This window comes from Pan troglodytes, chromosome 16 (assembly GCF_028858775.2).
Source record: "Pan troglodytes isolate AG18354 chromosome 16, NHGRI_mPanTro3-v2.0_pri, whole genome shotgun sequence".
Classification (NCBI taxonomy): Eukaryota; Metazoa; Chordata; class Mammalia; order Primates; family Hominidae; genus Pan; species Pan troglodytes.
Window position 1 is genome coordinate 60,384,627 of NC_072414.2, and position 27,728 is coordinate 60,412,354.

General features: G+C 42.9%; 1 protein-coding gene across 1 annotated transcript in view; it reads right to left on the bottom strand.

Annotated features, from left to right (window-relative positions):
* The window catches only part of ITGA11 (integrin subunit alpha 11), a 130,083-nt gene that overhangs the window by 81,621 nt on the left and 20,734 nt on the right, over positions 1-27,728 (bottom strand). The window contains exon 2 of the mRNA XM_510503.8: positions 19,392-19,503. Within this exon, the coding sequence (XP_510503.3) occupies positions 19,392-19,503 (112 nt within the window). The remainder of the gene's footprint in view (positions 1-19,391; positions 19,504-27,728) is intronic.

Here is a 27,728-nt window from a genome sequence, read left to right on the forward strand (position 1 = left end):
GCTGAGGGAGGAGAATGGCGTGAACTCAGGAGGCAGAGCTTACAGTGAGCCGAGATCATGCCACCGCACTCCAGCCTGGTCGACAGAGCGAGGCTCTGCCTCAAAAAAAAGAAAAAAAAAAAAGAGAAATCCCAAGGAGCCCTTGATTCCTCATGAAGGAATCAGAGAAAGTTAGAAAGAGGTATTTTATCCAAGCCTGCAGAAAACAAGGGTTAGATAGTGATTAATTATAGTTAAAATTAGTGAGAAAAGGCATTTATGGCACCTTCATTTGTTTTTCTAATTGTATATAACCTTAAAACATGCACATTGCACCTTGTGGTTTTCAATAAGAAATTCTGTTTTTCACATTTTATAGCCTAACTGAATGGAAGCACATGCTACCCTGAGTGATATCTAGGGGAAGCCTCAATGGTTGACTAGAGGAGCCATTGGAGGGCTATCTTGCACCCCCTAGTGTCAGTTATGATCACTGCACATAAAGTGCCAAGGAGCAATTAAAAACAGTACCAGCCTTGAAAATTCAACCCTATGAAATTATAGAAAGCCACTCTCAAGATACAGGGAATTTCAACATTTGTTTATTCTCCACCTCATGTGGAAAGCTCCCATTTCCTCTCCTTCACTGGACTTAGGAAGGGTGTTGGCATCGCAGAACGAATGGTGTTGGCTGCAGAAATGGAAAGGAGGTTGCGGGGAGCCCACAGGCTGCTGTAGGGGGAGGCTGGTGGGGGAGTGGGAAGTGACGGGTGGCAAAGATGCTGAGTTGGCAAACCCCTCTGGCTTTCCTGAACTGCCCACGTTAAATTTATTTTCTTTCTTGGAAGTTAGTAACAAGGAGACTTTCTTTTCAATATTTTCACTACCGAGATTGTGCGTCTTACCTCTAAAAGCATGCAATGGCTGAACTCCTGCCTTTCCGAGTTCAGCACTAAGGACGTTCTATGGCCCTGAGGACTGGCCTTAGAGGCTTTAGAGGGTGGAGCTGAGATTAGCTCCATCTCTGGTTGACCAGTTTGTGTGTGTGTCAGAAGTTTCCTGGACCCTCACTGACATCTCTTCAATTTCTGGGACTTTCTTGTGTGGTTTGGCATTAAAAAAAAAAGAAAAAGGAGACAGAATGAAAAAGCAAGGAGAGAAGAGGAAAAAAAATCACCCAAGAGATGCAAGGAACCTTAGGAGCTGTTTGCAGGCCACATCCTAAATCCACAGTGCCCCAGACTTCGCTCTTGGTTCTGGGGCTGCTGTGCTCTCCTTGGTCATTCTCACTGCTGCTTTGTGCATTTGAGGGCCTGAAGATGCCCCAGCTCCTGCCAGTGAGGACGAATGTCTGGATTTCCACTCTCCCAGCCCTCTGCAGCTCATTTTCTTCTTGTCTGTGTGTGCCTGCCAAGGTCTGCTGGGTGGCTTGGCCTGGGGCCCTGGGCCAATGTTTCCCCACGAATACAGTTTTTCCTCTCTCCCTCTCTCTCTCTCCCTCTATCTCTCGTGCACTGGGTGGTTCATCCTATCCTGGGCTTCGCTTCTGTAGTGACTTATCCTTTAACCAGAATGAGTCATGATGCCGGATTTTATTTGTTCCAAGAGAAAATAGCGGAGAGCGTTTATGTGCTGTGGTGTTGGGAGCCTATTCTGGGGGCCCAGGCCAGGAAAACAGCAAAGGATGTTCCTCAGAAAGGCTTCCACAGCAACAACCAAGGCTGCCCCAGGCCTGGCAGCCAGCACTGTCACTGATGAAAAAGAGCAGACTTGTGTAAGATGCATCTTTCTGCTCAAACAACAAGCCCCAGAGGCCCTTTCCTCAAAACCTGTCCCTGGACACCATACCCTTTCTCCAGGGCATAGGCCAGTGTAGGGAACTCACTCATTCAGCCTCTGCCCCATGGTAGACACTTAAACACCATCTCCTATTTCTTCCTCATAAGAACCCTTTGGGATTCACATCACCATACCCATTTTACAGATGAAGAAACTGTGATCCAGAAAGTGGATGTGATGTGCTTGAGTTTCCATTGCTTGGAAAGTAGCCAAGCTGGGAAGGGAGCTCAGTTCTGTGATTTCGAAGCCTAGATTCTCCCTGTAGTGAGGAGCTACTGGGACATGCCTTTGCTGCCTCTGCTGAGGCAGAAGGCCTGTGTGTGCCCCGAGACAGCACTCTATGCCTGTGGGAAAGGACTGCAATGGGAGCTGGGAAACCTCTGGGTTGGGAGAGGAGGAAGTGGCAGTGCCAGAGGGCAACACTCCTGGGCCTAGGCTCCACGGCTGGTTTTGTGGATTTACTCTTCAGGGATTGCCTTTGCAGTCAACCCAAATTCCACCATAGTTGGCCTCTGGTTTTAGACATGGAAGACCCTAGTGAAAATGCAAATTTGTTATCTGGGAAGGTCAGTACCTAAACCCACTGTAAAAGGATGGATGCCTTAGCCCAACTAGAATTTAGTTTGGGTAAATATCATCTACAAAGTCTTGAGACATGAGATCTGTGATGGTGGGTGAACTGACCCTTGGGTAGTTTTCGCCTAAGTGCTTGTTATTCCCGGTGGAAATGCTGCAGAAATAGAAGCAACTCTGGGCTGGGGGCTGGGAGACTAGGTTTCAGTCCCATCCCTCAAACTGACTTGCTGTGTGACCTTGGTCTGGTCTCTTTCTACCTCTGGGCCTCAGTGCCCCCATCTGTAAAATCATGAGGCTGGGGCAAATGATTTCTCAGACCCCTCCCAGGCCTGGGGAAGAGCTGCAGCTGACGGAGCAGCCCTAAAGGCCAACCCCACCCACAGGCCTGAGTGTTCCACCTGCGCCTCCTGGGCCTGTCTCCAGCCATTCTGTCCCTCTCCAGCCCACCATCATCTCTGAGAATTGGGGTCTTCTGAAGATCATGGGAATGGTGGCCCTGTCTTCAGGTTATGGGGCTCTCCCCTCTGCCTGGAGTCTCCACAAGTAGAAGACACTGTATCTATAGAGAGGTCCCCAAGGAGAGATGGGTATTAACCTGATCAACCTATGCCAGGTAGGTCCATTCCAGCCCTGGTCCACTTCAGGGGCCATGGCTGCCCATCTGCTGTGTCATGCCAAGCTTTGGGGGTGGTAGTGGTAGTGGTGATGGTGGGTGTTGGCAGGATCTGCACTTGGCCATGGTGGATGATTTGCTTCTAAGCCAGGCAAGCTGCTGGGTCTCCCTCCCTACTGCCTCGCAGTCCATCCTCAGGACACCCAATTCCACAGCCCTTTCCATGTCTGGCCACACAGTGCAGAGTTAAGTTGCTGCAAAATAATCCCAGAGGATCCTTCAAAGAGGTGGGAAGGCTGCCCAGGACCCTTTGTGACTCTGGGGAGTCAGGCCACCATGTCTGTCCCTCCATGGCTAAGGGCGATGAGAGTGAGGCTTAAAATGCTCCCTTTTTCCGAAGAGAAGCTTCTATTTCCCATTAGGACACCCCAGGATTCAGGAAACTGAGGCTCCAGTCAGTTCTGCAGGGGGCAGCCCGTCTCCCAACTTCCTTTCTCTCCTGCTCCACCAGGATCCCCTTTCTCCTTTTTCTCCTGGTCCAGGGACCCTCCCTCTGGCTGCTCTTGTACCCTTCTCTGTGCACACCCTCCTTGCCCAGCCTTGGGAGTCTGCAGGCCCACTGCTGCAGGTGGGTGCTGGGAGCCTAGATGGGGCTCTTTCTCCTTCCCTCCTCTCGTGGGTACAAGACAGGCTGATGAGACTAAAGACACTGGCAGCTGCTGAGAGAAGCAGGGAGAGGTGGGACAGGGCAGCCTCCCTTCGCCTTGGCCGCCCCTCACCCCCTATCTCACCCATGTCTATCAGAGACTCAGGCGAGGGAGTAAAGAGGGAAAGGAAGAACGAGAAGGGATGGGGGAGGAGGGGATGAGGGGGAAAGGGAGGAGAATGAGGAGAAAAGATGAGAAAGTAAGGTGAGAAATCTGGCAAAGTGAAGGAACAGGGGTGGAAAAGTAGAAGAAGTTAGGGGAAAGGATAAGAGGGAGAGAGGGAAGGGGCCTCTGGGTGCATGACAAGAATGAAGTGTGAGCAGATCGCCTCAAAAATAGCACCTTCTGTCCTCCCCACTTCACCTCCAGCCCCATCTCCGCTGTCTCTGGGCTCTCCCTGGCCCCACAGATGGAGGCATCTGCACGGTGATTCTGCCTCTGCCTGCTGTCACCAGCTGAAGACACTGGGAATGGCAACCGCTAAGTGTGTGGTTCTCAGAGTGCGCTTCCCAGACCAGCAGCACCAGCACCACCTGGGAAGTTCTAGAAAAGCACATTCCCAGGCCTCACTCAGACCTACTGAATCAGAAACTCTGGAGGTGGGTTCCAGCAATCCGATTTAGCAAGCCTTCCAGGGATGCACGCTAAGGTTTGAGAGTCATTGCTGGACAGTAGTTCATTCCAGACTCTTTACACATGACACACATGACAGTAAATCCTTGCAGAGACTGGAGATTTTCTGTGTGTGTTAATGTATATTATAAACATTCCCTTACATCCGCTGGGCTCCAGTCCTGGTAGAGGCTGCCCAGTGCTGTGAGCTGCCCAGCCCGGCCCCTTCAGCTGCTTCTAGGAGAGGCACTCCTGGCTGCTGCTTTCCCTCCTAGAGCTGGAAGTCCTTACGACGCTGCACCCACCTTCGTCTTCCTCACAATCCTCTCCTCTTCTGCCCCCGGACACAGCACCTCCTCTGACCCTTCTCTCTCCGCCTTCTCTTTCTTCTCCCTCCTCATACCTATGGACGTTCTGCAGTCTGTCGTTCTTCCCAAGCCCCGCTTCCTTCTCCCTGCTGAATGGAGCTCTCCTGATGCACATGTGGGTCTCAGCCCTAATTTCCCTGCCAAGCTGAAGGCCCCCTCCCCTGCACCTGGATGGCCCTTGGATCCTTCAAACCAATGAGTCCAAAGCTCAGCTCACCTGAACTTCCAAAGCCTGCACCCTGTTGCTGGATTTTGCTTTTGTGTAAAGGATACCACAATCTTCCTAGTCAGCAAGATATGTCCTCAATCATCCTGCAGCCTCTTGCATCTCTGAACTTGCCTCCTTCTGCTCTTGCCCTAGCTCACTCTACTCCAGCCACACTTGCTGTTCCTTGAACATCTCAAGCATGCTCCTACTTCACTTGCCATTTGCACTTGTCATTCCTTCTGCCTGGAATTCCTTCTCAGATAACCATGATTCTCTCAGATTCTTCCTTTCCCTCATGTCTCTAATGACTATCATCCTGTCATGGCGGCATCCTAGACAGCCTGTATAAAGTTGAGCCCTCAATTCAACCACTGTTCCCAAGCCCACTTACCCTGCTTAATGTTTTTCCATGGCACAGATAACTGTCTGACAGATGATGGACAAACTAATCATACTTTTTGCCCCTCCAGAAGAAAAACTCCATCAGAGCAGAGACCTTGCAATTCTATTCACCATTGAGTTTCCAGAACCTATTACAGGTACTCAAGAAGTATTAATGGAATGAATGAATGAATTACTGCTGCTCACAAAGCATGCCCCTTTCTCAAGCCCCCACCCCTTAGCTTGAGCGTCCTCTTTGCTCACCTAGACTTCTACAGCCTTCCCACTTGACTCCTCACCTCCAGGGTCTTCTCCCTCGATTCCATCCTCCACATGGTAGCCAAATTGATCACCAAAATTATAACTCTGGTGAGCCACTCTCCTGCTCTAAAACCTCCAGTGGCTCCCTATTGCCTCCCAAGTACAGTCTCTTCACTCTGCTATTTAGGAACTCCATGGTAGGATCATCACTCTCCCAGCTTTTGGCCTTACTTCTCTGCTTTTTGTACCTTCTCCTCCAGCCACATGGGATGGCGTCCTTTCTCTAAACACAGTTTCTTCTTTTCCATCTCTGTACTCTTTCCCATGCTGTCCCCTCCATCTCTGTACTCTTTCCCATGCTGTCCCCTCCAACTGCTGTACTCCTCTCACCCATGTCTACTCTGAACATTGGAATCCTATCCACCTGGAAGCCTCCTCCTTCACAATCCGCACTCAATTCCTTCCACCCCCACAGCCTCATGCTGTTGGAAATTAACTCTCCCTCCCATGAACACCTGAGATCCTTTTTGTGTGTCCCTCCTTTGGGATTCATCTGAGATTGGGGTTCTGTGAACATACGCCTTCTGTTCCAGGTTGGGCAGCACTTGATCTCCCACCAACCCACTTATGCAAATACACTTAGTGCTGGGCCCTGTGGACACCACAGCCTCGCTCTCATGGGGCCAGCAGCGTGTCTGGGGAGGAGCATGGCAGCCCTGGGGCAGAGGCTGCTTCTGTTCTGTGTCCCCTTGGGGCTCACCAGGCTCCTGCCCTGAGGCAGAGGGACTAGAGAGATCTGGGCTCCAGTCTTGCCTCTACCTCTGACACTTATTAATTATGTCATCATTTGGAGTCTCAGTTGCTTTACCTGTAAAATGGGGACAAATCTACTTCCCCTACAAGTTGCTCCTGTCTGTACACCTGTACCCAGGGAATTCACCATGGTCTCTTGTTCTTAAAGCTCACCATGTCCCTAGAGAGTCCCCTTTTGGAACTCACTGGGGACTGGCAGTCTTCTGCTCCCTGGCGCCCTCATGGAGAGGAGGAGAAACGTTCTGCCTTGCTGAGAGCTGAGGCTTCTCTTCTCTCCAGGGGTGAGAGCTTCAGTGAAAAATGGGATACTTGTGAGGCCCAGCTCTGTTTTTTCTCAGCACCAGGAGGCTTCCTGCTTCAGGGGACCAAAGGCTCAGAGAGGCCCTCTGCAAGCCCTGCATTGGAGCTGCTGGGACATCAAATGGTCTTAAAACCCACTGAATTAATAATTTCAATGTAAATGCAATAGTCATGTGGATTAAATTTCTCTGAAAATACACAAGGGCTTAAAAAGCAGGGGCAGAGAACACTCAGCCCAAGAGGAATTTGTTTTCTCTTTCCTTTTTGTGTGTCTGCGAGTGTTGTTATTGTTGCTAGAACCAGGGGATGTGGAAAACTGTTCAGGATGTCTGAAGCGTTGGTGTATGGTCAGCTTTGCTGAGTTTGAGCTCTGAGTTGTGAGTGAGGTGGGAAGAAGGAGAAATGTTAAGAAAATAAAGTGACTGCCCCACCAGGTCTGTCCTCTTATCCTCCAACTGTTTACTGCAGGCCCTTGACGTTCAAGGAGGCTTACGGCTGGTAAACGGGGCATATCTCACTGGTGCCTGAGGTGGGAGTCAGCGGTGGGTTCTTCCCTGGGGGCAATGCTGGGACCTGGATTTGGGGGCTGGGGCTGGGGAGTGATGTTCTTTCTCACTGGAATCTGTCTTACATGCTCAGTGGAAACAGCGATCCTTGGGGGGTTACAGTCTCCCTGCTAGAGTCCCCTGGGAAACTCTTTCAAACATGCAGCTTCCTGGCCTCCCCCACAGCCCCAGGAGATGCAGACCAAGGCACGCAAGCTCTGCCTGAGGTGTCGGAAGCCAGGTCCATACCACAGAGGCAGGAAGAGCCTGGGTCAGAGGGAGCCTCTCAATCAAGTCAGCAGTGGCCTGCAGTGACTCAATCCTCGTTTCCTGTTTTACTGATTACAAAATATAATCATGTTTTGGGTATTCTTTGATCCTGCCTAGCTCCCTGGGACAGGTATGCTCATTCCTATTTTACACATGGGCAAATAGAGGTTCGGGAAGGTTGGCAGAGGTTCTCCCAAGGTTCTTCTTCCACGTGGCAGAGGCTTCGCACTTCAAACCTTTGCTCCTGTCCTTCCTTTGAGGTTCACCCTGGCACAGAGCTGAATCAATACATCCCACTGGGGTCATGCTTAATAGTCAGCCAATGTCTCCTAAATGACACTGGCATCAACCTCTCCTTTCTAGGATCAACACCCATAGGGTCCTAGGTCTGAATCAAATTCTTGGAATGCTGCCCATACGACAGAGAAGATGGGGCCAGAAGAGGAAGCAGGGAGGGGAAAGCCAAGTAGGATTTGTGGTGGGATCCACACAAGTGGGAACAGAGATTCTAGAAAGGCCCAGTGTGCTCCTGTCCATTCTGGAGGGGGCTCAGCTCTCGGGGTCCCCAAGGCCACCCTCTCTGTTTCTCTCAGCTCAGCTGTGGCAGTAACATGCTCAGGTCCAGTGGCTGCAATGGGTGGGACCCTGCCCACCTGGGGCACAATTTCTCTCCCACAATGCTCCAGGCTGCACTCAGATCAGCAAAAGCTACCAGGAGTTGGTTCTGTCATATCTTTCTGCTCTTCTATGCCCAACCTCCAAGATCATGTTCAACTGCCCTCTTCCATGGAGCATTTCCAGAGACCCCAGGCACAGTGATTTCTCCTTTCAGAGTCTGGCTGGGTTTCTGCTGTGAAGATGATGCTGTGTTGGCTGCTCTTGGGCTGCAGGGAGATGAAACTGGTGTCCAACAGGGGAGATGGGCCATGGGCCTCAGTGACTCCAACAAAAAGTGGGAAGTGATATGTGTTATCAGAGAAAAGGCTTGGGGAGGGTAAGGTCATTTTAGGCTAGGAAAAGGATTCAGAAAGCCTTCATGGAGAAAGTAGCCTCAAAGATGCATATAATTAATACCAGGTCATATTTGACTTGCATTGGTTTTAAATTATTTCAAGGGTATTAATGTTGCCTCCCTAACTGGTCTGTGACTTATTTGAGAGTGAAACCACGTTTTACTCATACCAATATTTTGCCGAGTCTAGTAAAATTCATTAACAGATGCCTAATAAACAAATATTGGTCAAAATAAATTCTGTCTTGGAAAAGTCAGTTCAACTTAATCTTTAACCTTTCATACCATGTAAACAATATGGATGTCATGCATCTTATGTCTGGGCTGGTTGAAAGAGGCTCAAATCCTTAATTCAGTCTGTCAAAGTAAGTTCTTTGAGCACCTACTAAACACCAGGAATTATACCGCTGATTTCAGGAAGAAAGATAATGATACAGGCAATTACTATTCAATTTGATAAGTGCTATGAAAAGAGAAACACAGAATTCTATGGGGGCAGCTTATGTAGTGATGGGAAGGGATAGTCAGAGAAAGTTTCTCAGAGGAAGTGATATCTAAGTTGATAAAAAGAATATGAAAGAGGGCTTTCAATTCTAGCCATAAACAACTATGTAAACAGCACAAAATATCTAAAACAACTATTTTCAGGCACTGGACAGCAATCAAGGCAGAGCTCAATACTTGTAAGAAGGGAAATACAGAAGCTGAAACCCTGTTCACCCCAGCTTTTCCTCTGAGGGCATTTTCTTTGCTGAAGCACAGGGAAATGGATGCAGAGAGTAGCAGTCTTGCTGGATGGAGGAAATAGGGATTGGAGTTGGGGCTGCAAAGATGACTAGGATTTGGGAAGGGCAGCGTACCAGAAAGGAGAGAACAACAGGAAAAGAGTCTCAAAAGCTCTGTTGAAAGTTTCCCTCAGGTTCTTGGCTGACTCCTAAGCTGTGTATGCATAGTATGATACACTGGAAAATCTATCAGAAAACAGCCAATGGGAGCAGAGATTTTAGAGGTTGCCTCCTATTCTGGGAGGAAGGTGTTGGGGTTCATACCCAGTCAGAAAGGAGAGACCTTAGTGAATACTCTGGGATTTCATTTGAGACCCCAGAAAATCTATGCTCTAAGAGTAAAGACCACATCCTAGGAATAAGGGCAAAACTGTAACATCCACAATATTCACAGTATTTACAAAATGAATAAATAATCAGGAAAAAATGGATAACCATGAGATAAAATAGTCACCAGAAGCAGACCAGAGATGATCCAGATATTGGAGTTAACCAGCCAGGACTTCAAAATAATTATAATTAATGTGTTAAAGAAAATAGAACAAGAGATGGACAAATGGGATCAAGACAGATTATTGTGACAGAATTAGAATCTATAAAAAAAGAATCCAGTGGACATTCAGGAGCAAAATAAAATATCTGTAATAAAGAGTATATCGAACGGGTTTAGCTGCACAATGGATACAGCAGAAAGCTGGATTAGTGACCCTGAAGACAGATGAATAGAGGATATCTAAATTGTAGCACAGCAAGAGAAAAATGGAATAAAAAACTGAACAGAAATATGAGAAATATGGCGAGAAGGCCTAACATACACACAATTCAAGTTTAGAAAGAAAAGGAGAGAAGAAATGGGACAAAAGTTATATTTTTAAAAATGAAGGTAGAGAATTTTCCAAATCTAATTAAAAGTATCAATGCAGATTCAAGAAGCTGTGGAAACCCTATGCAGAACAAATACAACAAAACTACATTTAGATACATCATAGTCAAACTGCTGACATTAAAGGCAAATAAGAAAGCAACCACAAGAAAATGACATATTACATTCAAAAGAATGATAAAACTGATGGTTGACATCTCAACAGAAACTGTAAAGCCAATAGACAATGGAATGACATTTTAAAGTGCTAAAAGAAAAACTAGATAAGAAATACTTCAAAAATTAAGGTGAGATTAAGATCTTTTCAGACAAACGAACAAAAACAAACAGAAAACCCAACTCCCAAGGCTGAAAGAACTCTTGTTAGCAGACTTATACCACAAGAAATACTAAGTAGAGTTCTTTGGCTGAAAGAAAATTATCTCAAATGAGAGCACAGAATTATATAAAAGAGATGAAGAACACCAGAAAGGGTAGCTATGTGGATAAGTAGACATAAATATTAACAACTTAAAGCAACAATAACAATAATGTCTTGTGGAATTTATAACATATGCAAAGGTAAAATATATGACAAAAATAACACAAAGGACAGGGAACTGGAATCAAACTGTTCTAAAGTTATTGTGTTACTTAGAAAGTGGTAAAATACTAATTGCAAGTAGATTGTAAAGCTGTGTTAGAAATGAAAATGGAGATATTACGACTGACACCACAGAGGTATAAGAGACCATTCAAGACTACTATGAACATCTATGCAAACAAACTAGAAAATCTAGAGGAAACACATAAATTATTGGAGGCATACAACCATCCTAGCTTGAATCAGTAAGAAACAGTAATTTTGAACAGACCAATAACAAGCAGTAAGATTGAATCAGTAATTTAAAATATTGCCAACAAACATCTAAGATTTTAAATTATACAGCAGCTCTCTTGACCACCATGGAATTGAATTAGAAATATAATAGAAAGACAACTAGAAAATCTCCAAATATTTGGAAATTAAAAAACACATTTCTAAATAACCCATGGTCCAAGGAAGAAATCACGATGAGAATTAGAAATTATTTTAACCTGAATGATAATGAAAACATCAAAATTTGTAGGATGCAGCTAAAGCAATGTTAGAGGAAATATATAGCCTTATATGTATATTTTAGAAAAGAAAAAGGGTCAGGAAATCAACAATTTAAGTAAGAAGCTAGAAAAAGATAAATTAAATAAAAAAATGGAAGAAATAATTAAAATGAGAATAGAAACCAATGAATGAGAAATCAGGGATTCAATAGAGAAAATCAATAAAGCCCACAGTTGATCGTAGAACACATTAATAAAATTAATATGCCCATAGCAAGACTGATAAAAAATAAGAGGGACAACACAAATTACCAAAAAGAGAAATGAAAAAGAGGATATATAGATCTTATAGACATTGAAAAGATAATAGGAGGCTAATATGAATATTTGTGGATAAAATTTGAATGAAATGTACAAATTACTTGAAAAACCCAAGTTACTAAAATTAACACAAGAAGGAGTAGCAAATCTGAATAATCCATTATCTTTAAGAAGTTGAGATCCATTCCAAGATGGCCGAATAGGAACAGCTCCGGTCTGCAGCTCCCAGCATGATCGATGCAGAAGACGGGTGATTTCTGCATATCCAACTGAGCCTCCACTGGTGATATCCAGGCAAACAGGGTCTGGAGTGGACCTCCAGCAAACTCCAACAGACCTGCAGCTGAGGGACCCAACTATTAGAAGGAAAACTAAGAAACAGAAAGGAATAGCATCCACATCAACAAAAAGGACATCTACACCAAAACCCCATCTGTAGGTCACCAACATCAAAGACCAAAGGTAGATAAAACCACAAAGATGGGGAGAAACCAGAGCAGAAAAGCGGAAAATTCTAAAAGTCAGAGCACCTTTTCTCCTCCAAAGGATCACAGATCCTCGCCAGCAATGGAACAAAGCTGGATGGAGAATGACTTTGACGAGTTGACAGAAGTAGGCTTCAGAAGGTTGGCAATAACAAACTTCTCCGAGCTACAGGAGCATGTTCAAACCCATCATAAGGAAGCTAAAAGCCTTGAAAAAAGGTCAGATGAGAGGCTAACTAGAATAAACAGTGTAGAGAAGACTTTAAATGACCTGATGGAGCTGAAAACCATGGCACAAGAACTTAGTGATGCATGTGCAAGCTTCAATAGCCGATTCGATCAAGTGTATCAGTGATTGAAGATTAAATTAATGAAATAAAGTGAGAAGACAAGGTTAGAGAAGAAAGAGTAAAGACAGACAAAGCCTCCAAGAAATATGGGACTATGTGAAAAGACCAAATCTACGTTTGACTGGTGTACCTGAAAGTAATGGGGATAATGGAACCAAGTTGGAAAACAGTTTTCAGGATATAATCCAGGAGAACTTTCCCAATCTAGTAAGGCAGGCCAACATTCAAATTCAGGAAATACAGAGAACACCACAAAGATACTCCTCGAGAAGAGCAACCCCAAGACACATAGTTGTCAGATTCACCAAGGTTGAAATGAAGGAAAAAATGTTAAGGCAGCCAGAGAGAAAGGTCGAGTTACCCACAAAGGGAAGCCCATCAGACTAACAGTCGGTCTCTTGGCAGAAACCTTACAAGCCAGAAGAGTGTGGGGGCCAATATTCAACATTCTTAAAGAAAAGAATTTTCAACCCAGAATTTCATGTCCAGCCAAACTAAGCTTCATAAGTGAAGGAGAAACAAAATCCTTTACAGACAAGCAAATGCTGAGAGATTTTGTCACCACCAGGCCCGCCTTACAAGAGCTGCTGAAGGAAGCACTAAATGTGGAAAGAAACAACTGGTACCAGCCACTGCAAAAACATGCCAAATTGTAAAGACCATTGATGCTATGAAGAAACTGCATCAATTAACCAGCTAACATCATAACCAGCTAACATCATAATGACAGGATCAAATTCACACATAACAGTTTTAACTTTAAATGTAAATGGGCTAAATTCCCCAATTAAAAGACACAACCTGGCAAATTGGATAAAGAGTCAAGACCCATCAGTGTGCTCTATTCAGGAGACCCATTTCCCATGCAAAAACGCACATAGGCTCAAAATAAAGGGATGGAGGAAGATCTACCAAGTAAACGGAAAGCAAACAACAACAACAACAACAACAAAAAGCAGGGGTTGAAATCCTCCTCTCTGATAAAACAGACTTTAAACCAACAAAGATCAAAAGAGACAAAGAAGGCCATTACATAATGGTAAAGGCATCCATTCAACAAGAAGAGCTAACTATCCTAAATATATATGCACCCAATACAGGAGCACCCAGATTCATAAAGCAAGTCCTGAGTGACCTACAAAGAGACTTAGACTCCCACACATTAATAATGGGAGACTTTAACATATTTATTATAATATGATTTATATTAAATATAATATAAATATAAGTATAAATATTTTTATGGTATAAAATGAATAGTATAAAATGAAATAAAAATATTTTATTTCTAATAGCATAAATGCAAATATGAAAATATATTTACATTAAATATATATTATGATATAATTTATATTAACTATAAATATAACTATATTCATAGTATGAAATGAATAGTATAAAATAATAGTTTATTTTTAATAGTATAAAATATAAATATATTTTATATTTTATTAATGCAATAAGAGATATGTAAAACTTACACTGAATATTTCAAAGCATTACTGAGAGAAATTTTTAAAAACTGAATAAATGGTAGGATATACATGTTAGTGGATTAGAAAAAATGTTATTAAGATTTCATTTTCCCCTAAATTTATCCATAAAATTGAACGTATAAATTCAGTATAACTCCAATAAAAATCTCAGCAAATTTTGTTGGAGGAAAATTGACAAGCTGACTTAAAAATTTATATGGAAACATAAAGGATCTATCATAGCTAAAACAATCTTGCCAAAGAAAAACAACCCCATTAAAAAGAGGGCAAAGGACATGAACAGACACTTCTTAAAAGAAGACAAACAAGCCGCCAAGAAACGTGGAAAAATACTCCACATCACTAACCATCAGAGAAATGCAGATGAAAGCCACAGTGAGCTATCATCTCACACCAGTCAGAATGGCTATTATTAAAATGCCCCAGAGTAACAGTTGTTGGCAAGGCTGTAGAGAAAAGGAAATGCTTATACACTGTTGGTGGGAATGGTAATTAGTTCAGAGTTTGGAGATTTCTCAGAGAACTAAAAATAGAATTACTATTTGACCCAGCAATCCCAATTACTGGGTATATTACCCAAAGGAAGATAAATCATTTACCACAAACACATGCACTTGTATGTTTTATCACAGCACTATTCACAATAGCAAAGACATGGAATCAACCTAGGTGCCCATTAATGGTGGATTGGATAAAGAAACTGTGGTTCATATACACCACGGAATACTACACAACCATGAAAAAGAAAGAAATCATGTCCTTTGCAGCAACATGGATGCCATTATTCTAAGCAAATTAACACAGAAACATAAAACCTAATATGGTGTGTTCTCACTATTATAAGTGAGAGCGAAACACTGGGTACACATGGACATCAAGATGGGAACTATAGACATTGAGGACCACTAGAGTGGGGAGGGAGGGAAGAAGGGAACAAGAGTTGAAAAACTACCTATTGGGTAGCTCACTACCTGGGTGACAGGATCACTTGTACCCCAAACCTCCACACAATGCGATATACTCATGTAACAAATCTGCACATGTACTCCCTGCATCTAAAATAAAAGTTGAAATAAAAAAGAAGAGAAAACCAAATATAGAGAATTCACACTACCTGACTTCGAGACTTATTTTAAAGCTGCAGTAACCAAAGCAGCTTTTTGTTTGCTCAAGTTTAGATAAATAGACAAATGGAATAAAATAGAGTCAAGAAATAGGCCCATATATCTATGGTCACCCGATTTTCAACAAAGACGTCACTAGAATTCAATGGGGAAAATAGTCTTTAACAAATTGTGCCAGATCAACTGGCCATCCATATGAGAAAAAGAAAACAAAAACCTCTGACCTTTATCTCACACCTTACACAAACATTAACTTGGGATGAATCATTGACCTAAATGACAAAGCAAAAACATCAAACTTCCAGAAGAAAACAGAGAAGAATATCTTCATGATATGGGGAGAGGTGAAGATTTCTTAAATGGGACACACAAAAAGCACTAACCATAAAAAATATTGATAAATTAGACTTTATTAAAGTTAAGGACTTCTGTTTATCCAGATACCATTTAGAGAATGAAAAGGCAAGCCATAGACTGGGAACAGATATCTGCAATGCTTCTATGTCACAAAGGAAGTGTATACAGAATATATATATATATATATATATATATAAATAAAATATATAATATATATTATATAATATTATATTTATTATATATTATAATATATATTATATATATAATATATATTATAATTATATTATATATAAATATACAATATAATATATATTTATTATATGTATTATAATATATATTATAAAATGTAATATATAATATATATTATATATTATAATATATATTATAAAATGTAATATATAATATATATTATATATTATAATATATATTATAAAATGTAATATATAATATATATTATATATTATAATATATATTATAAAATGTAATATATAATATATATTATATATTATAATATATATTATAAAATGTAATATATAATATATTATATATTATAATATATATTATAAAATATAATATATAATATATATTATATATTATAATATATATTATAAAATATAATATATAATATATTATATATTATAATATATATTATAAAATATAATATATTATATATTATATATTATTATATATTATAATATATAATATATAATATATATTATATATTATTTTATATATTATGAAATATAATAGATAATATATAATATATATTATTATATATATTATAAAATATAAAATATAATATATATTATTATATATATTATAAAATATAATATATAATATATAATATATAATATATATTATTATATATATTATAAAATATAATATATAATATATAATATATATTATTATATATATTATAAAATATAATATATAATATGTATTATATATTATTATATATATTATAAAATATAATATATAATATATTATATATTATTATATATATTATAAAATATAATATATAATATATTATATATTATAAAATATAATATATAATATATTATATATTATAAAATATAATATATAATATATTATATATTATTATATATTATAAAATATAATATATAATATGTATTATATATTATTATATATATTATAAAATATAATATATAATATATAATATATTATTATATATATTATAAAATATAATATATAATATATATTATATATTATTATATATATTATAAAATATAATATATATTATATATCATATATTATATATATTATAAAATATAATATATAATATATATTATATATTATTATATATATTAGAAAATATAATATATTATATTATATATTATTATATATATTAGAAAATATAATATATAATATATATTATATATTATTATATATATTATAAAATATAATATATAATATATATAATATATATTATATATATTATAAAATATAATATATAATATATATTATATATATTATATATATTATAAAATATAATATATAATATATATTATATATTATTATATATATTATAAAATATAATATATAATATATAATATATATTATATATATTATAAAATGTAATATATATTATATATTATTATATATATTATAAAATATAATATATATTATATATTATATATAAAATATAATATATAATATATAATATATGATATATATTATATTATATTATATATAATAATATAATATAATATATATTATATTATTATATATTATAATATATATTATGTATATTATAATATATTATATATTATATATTATGTATATTATAATATATTATATATTATATAATAATTATATATAATATAATATATTATTATATAATATATATTATAATATTTATTATATATATTATTATATATGTAATAATTATATAATATATAATATATGTAATATATATTGTAAATCATATAATATATAATATATTATATATTATATAATATATAATATATTATATATTATATAATATATAATATATTATATATTATATATTAACCTATAATATATATTATATATATTATAATATTATATATTTATTTATAATATATATTTTATATATATAAAAGTCCTTTAATCAGTAAGAAAAAGACACACAACACAATTTTTACAATGGGCAAAAGACCTGATACAGCATTTCACAAAAGGGGATACAAAAATGGCCATTAAATTTATGAAAAGTTGGTCAACATCATTAGTAAATAGAGAAATGCAAATTAAACCCACCATGAGATACCACCACACACAACTAGAATGACTAAAATTAAAATGACTGATAATGTCATGTGTTAGTGAAGACATGTCACAACCAGAAGGCTCTTGTTTTACTAGAGAGAGTTTAAACTGGTAAACCACTTTGAAACAAATGCCTGGCAGGTCCTACTAAAAAGTTAAACATAACTACCCTTTAACTCAGCAATTCTATCCCGGAGTAAAAACCCAATAAAAGTGAGTACATATGCCCATCAAAAGACACGTACATGAATGCGAATAGCAGCGTTATTTGAAATAGCCCAAAATGGAAACAATCCAAATACAGTAAAATGAACACTAAACTCAAATACATTGTTGTAGATTAATACAATGGAATACTGCTCATCAATGGAAGCATGAAGTATGGTTCACTTAACAACAGGTTAAACCTCACATGCGTAATGTTGAGTGAGAGGTCAGATACAAATGAGCACCTATTGCATGATTTCTCCTCTATGAAGTTCAAAACTAATCTATGGAGATAGGAGTCAGCATAGTGGGCCCCTGGAGGGGCACTGGCTGGGGCGGGGGTGAGTGGGCACCACCTTCTGGGAAGGTGGAAATGGTGGATATATCTCTGGGAGGTGATTACATAGGTGTATATCATGGAAGTTCATTAAGCCGCACACTCAAGATGCCTATACTTTATTGTATGTATGTTATACCTCGGTAGAAAGATAATAAGTAAGATATTTCTTCACAAAAATCAAAAAGAATATGAGAGAATTAGCCAGATGGTGGTGGGGTGAGCAGAGAAGTCAGGAGAGGGCGTCACAGAAGGGAAGAGCATGTTTGAAGAAGATCTGGGGAAACAGCAATGCTGCGATTGTGCCATGTGGCTGGAGCATTGAACACAAGTAAGGGGGTGGGGGGAGCACAAGAAGGGGGAGAGGTTGGGGAGGGTAGACAGGGGCCAGAGTGGGAAGAGGGCAGTGTAGAACATTGATCACGAGTGCTCATGTGGTCTCTTGACTATGCAAGGGCTTCTAAAAGGGCCATGCAGAGTCCTGGCCCTTTCCATCCCAGGAAGGATAGCCTTCTGCCAGCTAAAAACCAAGTGGGGAGGAGGATGACTAACCGTAAATGTGGTGAGAGATCTTACTGGGGTGATAAAAATATTCTAAAACTGATTTGTGGTGATGGCCTCACAACATCGTACATTTAAAAAAAAATCATTGACTTGGATACTTGAAATGAGTGAGTTAGATGATAAAATATGTTGAAATAAAGTCATTTTTAAAATTGGAGGTGAATCCTTTCTTCCTCCTGATTGCCCCTGCTCTGGAGGGCTCTTGGGGATCTTTCCCGCCCTCTCCCTCCACTTGGTCTGGCTCTCCCTCCCCTTTGCCCCATCGCTGCCTGGGTTTCAGCTAGAGAGCACACTCACACCCACCCTCTCAGAGACACCCCCAGCAGCTCTCCAGGTAGACATGACCAGGGGCTAACAATTGGTCCCCAGGTGCCTGCTACCCCCGCTGTCACATAACCCAGAGAAGGAGGGCTCGTTCATTCCCATTTCACAGATGAGAAGATACAGGGCTTGAGAAATTGAACACTCAAGCTTTCATAGTCAGGAGCAGAGCCTGTGCAGCCTCTGACCTGCTGGGACAGAGTCAAGTCACTGGAAACGTCAGTCTCCATGTGAGGGCCAGTGGGGCAGCCACAGGGCACAGGGGCAGGATGGAGGGGGCTGGGTGTGGAATGGTACAGGGCTGGGTGTGGGCGGCCGCTCTCACTCACCACTTATTGCCACTGATGTCGTGCTGCTGCACTGTGTAGCCAAAGAAGGCGGTCCTGGAGCCAGGGATGACCCGGGGCTTCCTGGTGTCCATGTTGAAGGTGTCCGTGAACCCTGAGGCAGGGCGAGAGGAGAGGAGAAGCAGGGGAGTCAGACAGGCAGTGGTGTAGGCCCTGGGCTGTGTCAGGACCCACTGGCAGGTCATGAACCTTGGAGGGTCTTGGCTGTGGGACAAGCATGTTTCCCCATCTTGGGGAGTCCCTGTATGAGGTGGCTGACGTAGTCCCTGCCTGGAAGGGCCCACAGTCTGATGGGAGAGATTCCACCCCCATCCTGGGGGAGCCTGATATGGTTTCAATGTGTATCCCTTCCAAATCTGACGTTGAAACAGGATTCCCAATGTTGGAGGTAGGGCATGGTGGGAGATGTTTGGGTCATGGGGGCGGATCCCTCATGAATTACTTGGTGCCATCCCCTTGGTGATGAGTGAGTTCTCACTCTAAGTTCTCACAGACCTGGGTGTTTAACAGTGTGGGGCCTCCCCCCTCTCTTTCTTGCTCCCACTCTTGCATGTGACACGCTGGTTCCCCTTCACCTTCCACCATGATTGGAAGCTCCCTGAGGCCCTCATTAGAAGCAGATGCTGGCACCATGATTTTTGTACAGTCTGCAGAACTGTGAGCCAAAATAAACCTCTTTTCTTTTCTTTCTTTCTTTCTTTCTTTTTTTTTTTTTCTGTTTCCCTGACACAGTCTCACTCTGTGGCCCAGGCTGGAGCACAGTGGCTCGGTCTTGGCTCACTGCAACTTCCTCCTTTCAGGTTCAAGAGATTCTTGTGCCTCAGCCTCCCAAGGAGCTGAGACTGCAGGGAAATACCACTGTGCCTGGTTGATTTTTATTTATTTTTTGGTAGAGACAGGGTTTCACCATGTTGGCCGGGTTACTGTTTTCTTTATAAATTACTCAGTCTCAGGTATTCCTGTATTAGCCCCACAAAGAAAGGCCTAATACAGACCCTGTACATGGATGGGGGGGACATAAAACCTGCTCTCAAAGAGACCCAGTCTGAATGGAAGACCTGTCCTTCCCCCAGGGAATTCCCGATTCTAACAGGGAGAGACAGTTGCCCTCCTTCTCCATCACTCCTTCCTCCCATCTGCTGCTTCCAGCTTTTGTTGGTCTCCTCTTTTTTTTCCCTCTCATTTTCCTCCTCTCTCCTGCTCTCCCTTCTCTTCCCTCCTCCTCCCTTCATTACCGCCTCCCCTATCTGCTGAAGAGTCAGGCAACTGACATCCACCTTCCTCTGTAAGCCTGAGGTCCCAGTGGCCATGGGCACCAGCACTGGGCTCCCCACTTCCCTCTGAACCAGTTGGCAAAGCTCCGTCTGGCTTCGTCAGGGGCTTCTGCTTGGCCGGGGCAGCTGAAGTGAGCACAGAAAAAGCCCTATGACCCTTTCGCCCTGGCCCCAAAGGTCGCCCCTGTTTGTTTAAGTCACCTGTCAGTTAACTAATTCTTCCTGGCAGGAAGCCTGTGTTAAGCCAAATGCTTTACCCCTTTGGGCAAATCACAAGAAACAACAAAATAGCACCTCATATCTGTATAGTACTTTTGGTTTCTGGGCCTCCTCACATCTGCCATCATTTGCTGTCACAGGACCTTGGAGAATGAGTGAGCATCGTCCTCATTTGAGATGCACTTGGTGCAGTACCAGAGAGTTTAAGAGGATTGTCCAGGGGTGCACAGCAGGTCAGTGGTAGCATCAGAACTAGGACCTCAGACACCTACTCTGTGACGCCTCCCCACCAGAAGGCATTTTCAGGGTACATCTGGCCTTGATACCCATCCACACTTGGGACGCATTAAATTTGAGGGGTGGGATCTTGCCACGAGCCAAAACTTTTGGATAAGTAAAAATGAATTGGCAGAATAGACCTTTTATCATTGTTGCCCCTTTCACATGTGGGTTACTTATTTAGTTTCAAAGACCATTCATATGTATGTTATCATTCGATCTCCATGACAAGCAGCAAAGGGAAAACAGGGGGTCAGAGAGGTTAACTGACCTGCCCAAGGACCCAAGCCCGCTGGGTAGGGCCTCTGAATTTGAGGCTTGGACCCGCGCATGAGTGCCCCACTCTCCTTCCCCTGGGCACTGACCCCCTGCTCAGTAATCAAGTGTGAAGCCCTGGGGCACCTACTTTAATAAGGCCTATCGTACAGAAACAAGTGATTTTTCCCACTGTCTCTTTTTTTTTTTTGCTCAGCAAACACATAACAGTAGCCAAAATTTCCATCATTAGAGTCATAGAATTAAAGTCCCCAGAGTAAAACTGAGGGACCTTCAAGTAGGGATATTAGATACGTGTGATCTTATTGAACATGCCAATGGATCATTAGCACTTCTGGAGCACTGAGTTAGGAAAGATTTTGAGGTCAAGTCTGGGCTCAGTAGGCAAGAGGAGTGTGACTGATAGCACTACCTGCTATGGGTACAGGGGAGGACAGTGGCAGCACGTGACTATGTAGCTGCCAACTCTATCTTCATGATTCCTAATCTGCCACACGAATTTAGTGTCATGGCCCTGGAGTGGGGGTTGGGGAAGAAGAGTATATGAACCCGTTAGTGCTTTGTTTACAAAACCCATGCCATAAATGAACTTATCAGCCTGGTTAGCAGCAGGCAGCCTTGGAGAAGAGGACTCTGTTCAGGTGAGCACAGGGTCCTGAAGAACACAGGTCCCTGGCCAGTGAAGGCATGTCACAGAGGAGAGAGAGAGAGACAGCAGTGTCACATGTGCAATGTCACAGAGGAGAGAGAGAGAGAGACACCAGTGTCACCTGTGCAGAGCTCGGAGCTTGGTGGGCACAGGGGGGTTACAGAAGTAGTGTTGCAGTGGCAGAAAGAAACTTACCCTCTCTCCAAATCTGTCCCAGGAATGAACACACACGTATGCACACATGCACACGCACACAGATATACATGTATGCATGCACGTGCACACACACACAGACACACACATGCATAGGCCACATACACCCTGATTGTGGACGGCACTTTGCCTGGCTTCCTGGTGCCCACTAGAGACTAGGACTTCCCCTTCCTGCATCTGACCCAGCAGGAAAAGGAAAGTATGTTCTAGCTGTCAGGAAATCCAGACCACCTGCCACTTCCAGGCCTGCAGAGGGGTGAGGGCCAGTGAAGGTGAAGCCACAGATTGTGTCTTTGGGGCCTTGTCCACCCCAAGCCCTCTATCAGTGCTTGTTGTGCAACCATGGCCAGAGGGACCCTTCCAAGACCTGTGAGATCCCGTCACCCCTCAGCTCCATCCCCTGTATCAATGAGTTTTCCAACCCATCAAAGCCAAGGCCAAACTCCTCATTGCAAGGCCCTCCATAATCTCACCCCATTCACTCTGCCCCATTAATTTCTACCCTCTCCTCCTCCTCTCCTCTAGCCACACTGACCCTCTCGCTGTCCTTCCAACATCAGACTCGTTCTCTGCTCAGCATCTTTGCCGTGGCTGTTCCCTCTTCCTGGAATGCTCTCCCTCCCATACCTGCAAGGCTGTCTCCCTCCAGTCTTAGAATCTCTGTTTCAATGCCATCTTGTCCATCACCAGGCCACCAAACACCCCAGGGATCCCTTCCTGTGCTCCATTTTTCCTCATAGCATTTATCACAAACACATGACATTTATTTGTTTATTGTCACATGGCTGATATTTAGAATATTCCTATAGTCTCTAAGTGCCACGGGACTCTGCTGTGTCCTCACTTCTGTATCCTCAGTGCCTTGAATGAAGGTCCAGCTTGTAGATACTGGTTGACTGAACAGTTAGAGACCAGGACCTTCATTTGTCTGGGACAGTCTCTCCCCTCAGTGAGGAAAAGGAGAAAGGAAATAATGATGAGCGCTGATATATTCCAGGCACGATCCTAGGCATCTAACCATGAGTTTTACATTAATCAATTAAATCTCACACCAACCCCGTGAGACAGATACAATCACACCTCTGGGAGATTAAATAGTTTCCCCAAATCACTCAGCTGGGGACACATTAGCTGGACACATGACCACATAGCTTGGGGTGCCGGGGTGATGTGTTCTCTTCCCTCCCTAGATCAGTTTTTCATAAGAAGGACTCACTGGGGAGAAGGGAAGATTCCTTTTAGAGAAGAGGGTCTCCGCTTCCTGCCCTAGGTCCCATTGCCTCTGCCTTTGGGTTCCAGCAGGGAGACGCAATGGAAGGGAAAGCCAGCTGCCTGCATTCCATCCTGCAGCCAAAGTGAGGTGCCCAGTGAGGGGGTGGTGGGGGCCCAGGGGAAGGTGGGACTAGTCCTAGACAGAGCCCCAACCTCACTGGGGACAGGATTAGTGAAATCTGGCCACAAGGAAGAGGCATTAAATTACAAAGTGCTGGTTTCGTCTCCAGAGACCAGTTGGCGTTTGCTTCTGACCAAACCGAACCAACCAGAGAGTGGATTTCCTAAAAATGATGTCAGTCAAGTCCATCTCTCTGACCTCGGCTCCTGACAAGATCTCTGGCCGCCTCCTTTTATGGTAGATGGGTTTCATGTTTGGGAGAAGTACTTTTCTCAGAGATTGATGACTTCCAAATACCAACAAGATAAAATAAAGTTGTTTTGATGGGAATGAACAGGCTGATTGCAGAGATGTTGGGAGCCTGGTTGGGCAGCTTGCCACTGTTCTGCCCTTGATATTGATGACAGAGGGGGGAAAAAACCACAATTCCTGGGCTGCTCTCCTGTGGGCCGTGGCCAAAGTTACGTCAACTGTTGCTCCCTTTCTCAGAATCTTGTGTGTCTTTCAAAAAAAGCATCGGTCAGTCTCAAGAAGGGACGGAAACCATAGCATCAAGCCAGAGCATCACTTGGGGCTCACAGTTCTCAAAGCCACTCCACTCCCTACAGGTTAAGGTGGAGGCCAGGTAGGGCAGTCCTGGTCCCAGGTGCTGAGGGCTGCTGGCCAGTGTATGGCTAAGGCCATTCAACAGCTCAGCGGGGAGAGTTCGCTCCAGCTTAAGGAGCATCTGCTGTGCTGTTCCATTTCCCTGCCTCTCCTCCTCCTCCCATATAGCTTCCCAGGGATCTTGGGAGAAAGTCCAAAATGTTCCATGTGGCCCCATGGCCCCTCAGCCTCTGCCTAGCCTTGTCTTGTGTGAGTTTTCCTCTAGGTCCCTTTTCTGCTCCTCCAGATGCACGTTGCTTCCTCCGCCTCATGGCCTCTGCATGTGCCATTTCCTCTGCCTGAGCCTCTCTGATGAGCTTCCCATCACCTTTAAACCCCAGCATAAATGGAAATCCTCCCCTGGCCTCCCCTGGGAAGCTTCCCTGATACCTTGATTACATCAGATCTTGCTTAATGATCTCATCACCCCTGTGCCCTACTAATGGGTGACTGGTGACCTCTCCTTTTCTTCTCACAGTTAGTAATTCTACTCCATGGATGTGACTGATTACTCCTGTCTCCCGCATCAGGACGCAGGCTCCATGAGGGCAGGATGGGGTCTGTTTGCTACTCATTGTTGGGTCTAGCACTTAGCACAGGGGATAAGTGGAGGGCAAGACAAGAAGAGAGATGGGTCCTATCATCTTGGGAGAGTGGCTCACAGGAAGCACGTGGAGTGCAAGTGTGCCCTGCAAGCAGACGCCATGGTTGTTAGAGAGAAGGACCCTGTGGGCTGGGTGCTCAGGAAGCTTCTGGAGGTGTGATTCTGGCCTTGAAGGGCCATGTGGAGGAATAGGTGAAGTGGCCCAAAGGTGCTAGGCAGGCTTTCCTGGTGCAAATGTGGAGCCAGGGAAAAGAAGAGAACAGCCTACCTGGGTGGAGGCGTCAGGAATTGCCTGGCTCCTCCTGCCATCCTGCCAGGCTCCTTGAGAGTCAGGCCAGACATGAAGAGAGGATGGGCTTTCAGTTCTGGGAGGACTTGGTTAGAAGCCTGGCTCTAGCACTCATTCATAAGTGGGTGACCCTGGGGAGTTACTCTCCCTTTCTGGTTTTCAGTTTACTCATCTATAAAACAGGAATAAAAACATCTATCTGGAAAAGTGGTTGGTAAGACTAAAGGGAATAGCAAACCTCTAGCACTGCCTGGTGCAGGAAAGGTACTCAATACATCTTGGTTGAATTGAACTGGATCAGGATGCCCTGTTCCCTGAGCTGGCCTCAGTGCTTTTGCCCATGCTGTTCACCATGCCTGGAAGGCCTTTCTTCCCTTCGTCCTACACTTTCAAGGCCCACCTCTGATGACAACTCTGCTGCAAAGTGGTCCTTCCTCTGGGGCCCTCAGCATGGGCTGCTCATAGCTCTGTCACTCCCTGCCTTGCATAACAGCTGCCTTCCCTTCTGCCTTGCTCTTAGGTTATATGCTATTCAAGGCCACATCCATGAATGGCTTTTATCTTTGCCCAGTGCCCAAAAGATGCAGATAGACTTGCCTACCGGATTTCTCACCTTCTGAGAATCTGTTCTCAGAATCAGTACCTGTTGGCTCCTCCTGCCTTAGTTTACCTCCTAGCTCCCTGACTTAGGTACTAATAGTAGATACTGATAGGTAGTACTGATACTCTACCTATCAGTACTACCTGATTAGGTAGGTACTGATAGTCCCCTACCACTTAGATAACAATAATAAAAATAATTGTGTACATGCACAAAGCTCTTACTATGTACCAAGCTCTATTCTGAATGTATGTAATGCTTATAACAATGTTTTGGAGTAAGTATATTATCATTCTCATTTTAAAGATAAGAAAACTGAGGCACAAAGAAAGTCAGCAACTGGCCAAGGTCATACAGCTAGGAAGCGGCCGGGATGACTTTGAGGCCTCATGGGTCCCGTGCCATCCAGCCCATCACCATCAAGTCTTCCTCTGCCCTTTCAGCCACCACCCACTGTCATCAGTCACTTGAATCCTCCCTGGAGTGGCCTCAGCCAGGCTTGTCTCCTCCTACACACCTCTTCTTCTTCAGACTCATCTATCCCAGTCACATGCTCTAAGATCCTGCTCAATACAGAACTGACTGGTGACTCCTTGATCACAACAAGGGGAACACAGCAGAGCTGGTATACCAGAAGGATGGGACCAGAGTCCCAAGGGCCTTGAAAGTCTGGATGAAGCACCAGGTTGGAGCTGACGGCCAGAGGAAGCCGCTCTGTGGAACCTAAGCGTGAACACCTCCCAGAAGCCTCTCCGCAACCCTGCCCCAGGCCTCCACTGGTTCTTTGGGCTCTGCTCCATGTTGCAGATGCACCTGTGTAAGCAAGAGCTTTCATTTTCCTTGGATGGAGGGCGCTGGGATGGGCTGAGGGAGGCGGGGTTTATCACTAAGAATCTCTGGTATTATCTCACTCTTCCCAGTTTTACTTGGGCCCCAAGAATCTTCACGTCTAAAAGCAAATCACAGACAGGGAGAAGAGGAGGGAAAAAAGACCATAAGCTGGCCTAAGCAAAAAGATATGGCAAAGTGAACCTCTTGCTGCTATGGGGGAAAAAACAACCCATTCGAAAGTGAAGAAGTAATGAGCTTCAGATGGCTGGCTGTTTCGTATCCTCTGCATTGCTGCCCCTTTTGCCCTGGCGAGCAGGGAACATGTGAGGGTTCTTGCTCTGCTGCCAGCCAGCCTTCCCTTCTGCCCAAGGCCATCATTTCAAAGAGGCATCTAGGAAGGCAATGCTAGATTTGGGAGCATTGCTGGAGGCCCAAGGACCCTAGTCTAGGCTCCTGTAGTAGGCACTAGTGCGATAGAGCAAGGGAGGGTGAGGGGATGTGGTCCCTAAATCAGAGAAGCTTCTAGCTAGTTGAGGGAAGAAGGCCTTCATTGCAGAAGAGCTTGGGGAGCCCTCTGACTCTGGGGAGAAGCAGGGATACTGCCCTTGGGGACCTGCTGCTCTCATAGGAGACCTAGTAACTCTGCCCTCACCCTGGGAAGCCCCCAGGCAGGTGGGGAGTGTGCGGTTCCACCCCCATGGGCAGCTGCATGGCCAACAGGGAACTCACAGTGGACTGTGAGCATCCCATGGGCAGCAACTCTGCCTGCATTGCCACATGGAGGGTGTGGAGTGAATATTTAAGTAATAGGATTAGACATGTACACTGAGCAGAGCTGATTCCACACAATCTTCTCCCCATCTAAGACTGAGCAATGTGAGGAGAACTGGATTCTATTTATCCCTTTATCCCACCATAAGGCCTGGTGCTCAGAAAAATGTGTTGAGTTAAAGTAGAAATTTCAGCTCTAACAACAACAACAAATTATCAACAACAACAACCCTGGAGAGGCCTCACCCAGGCTTATCCCCCTCCCACACACTCCT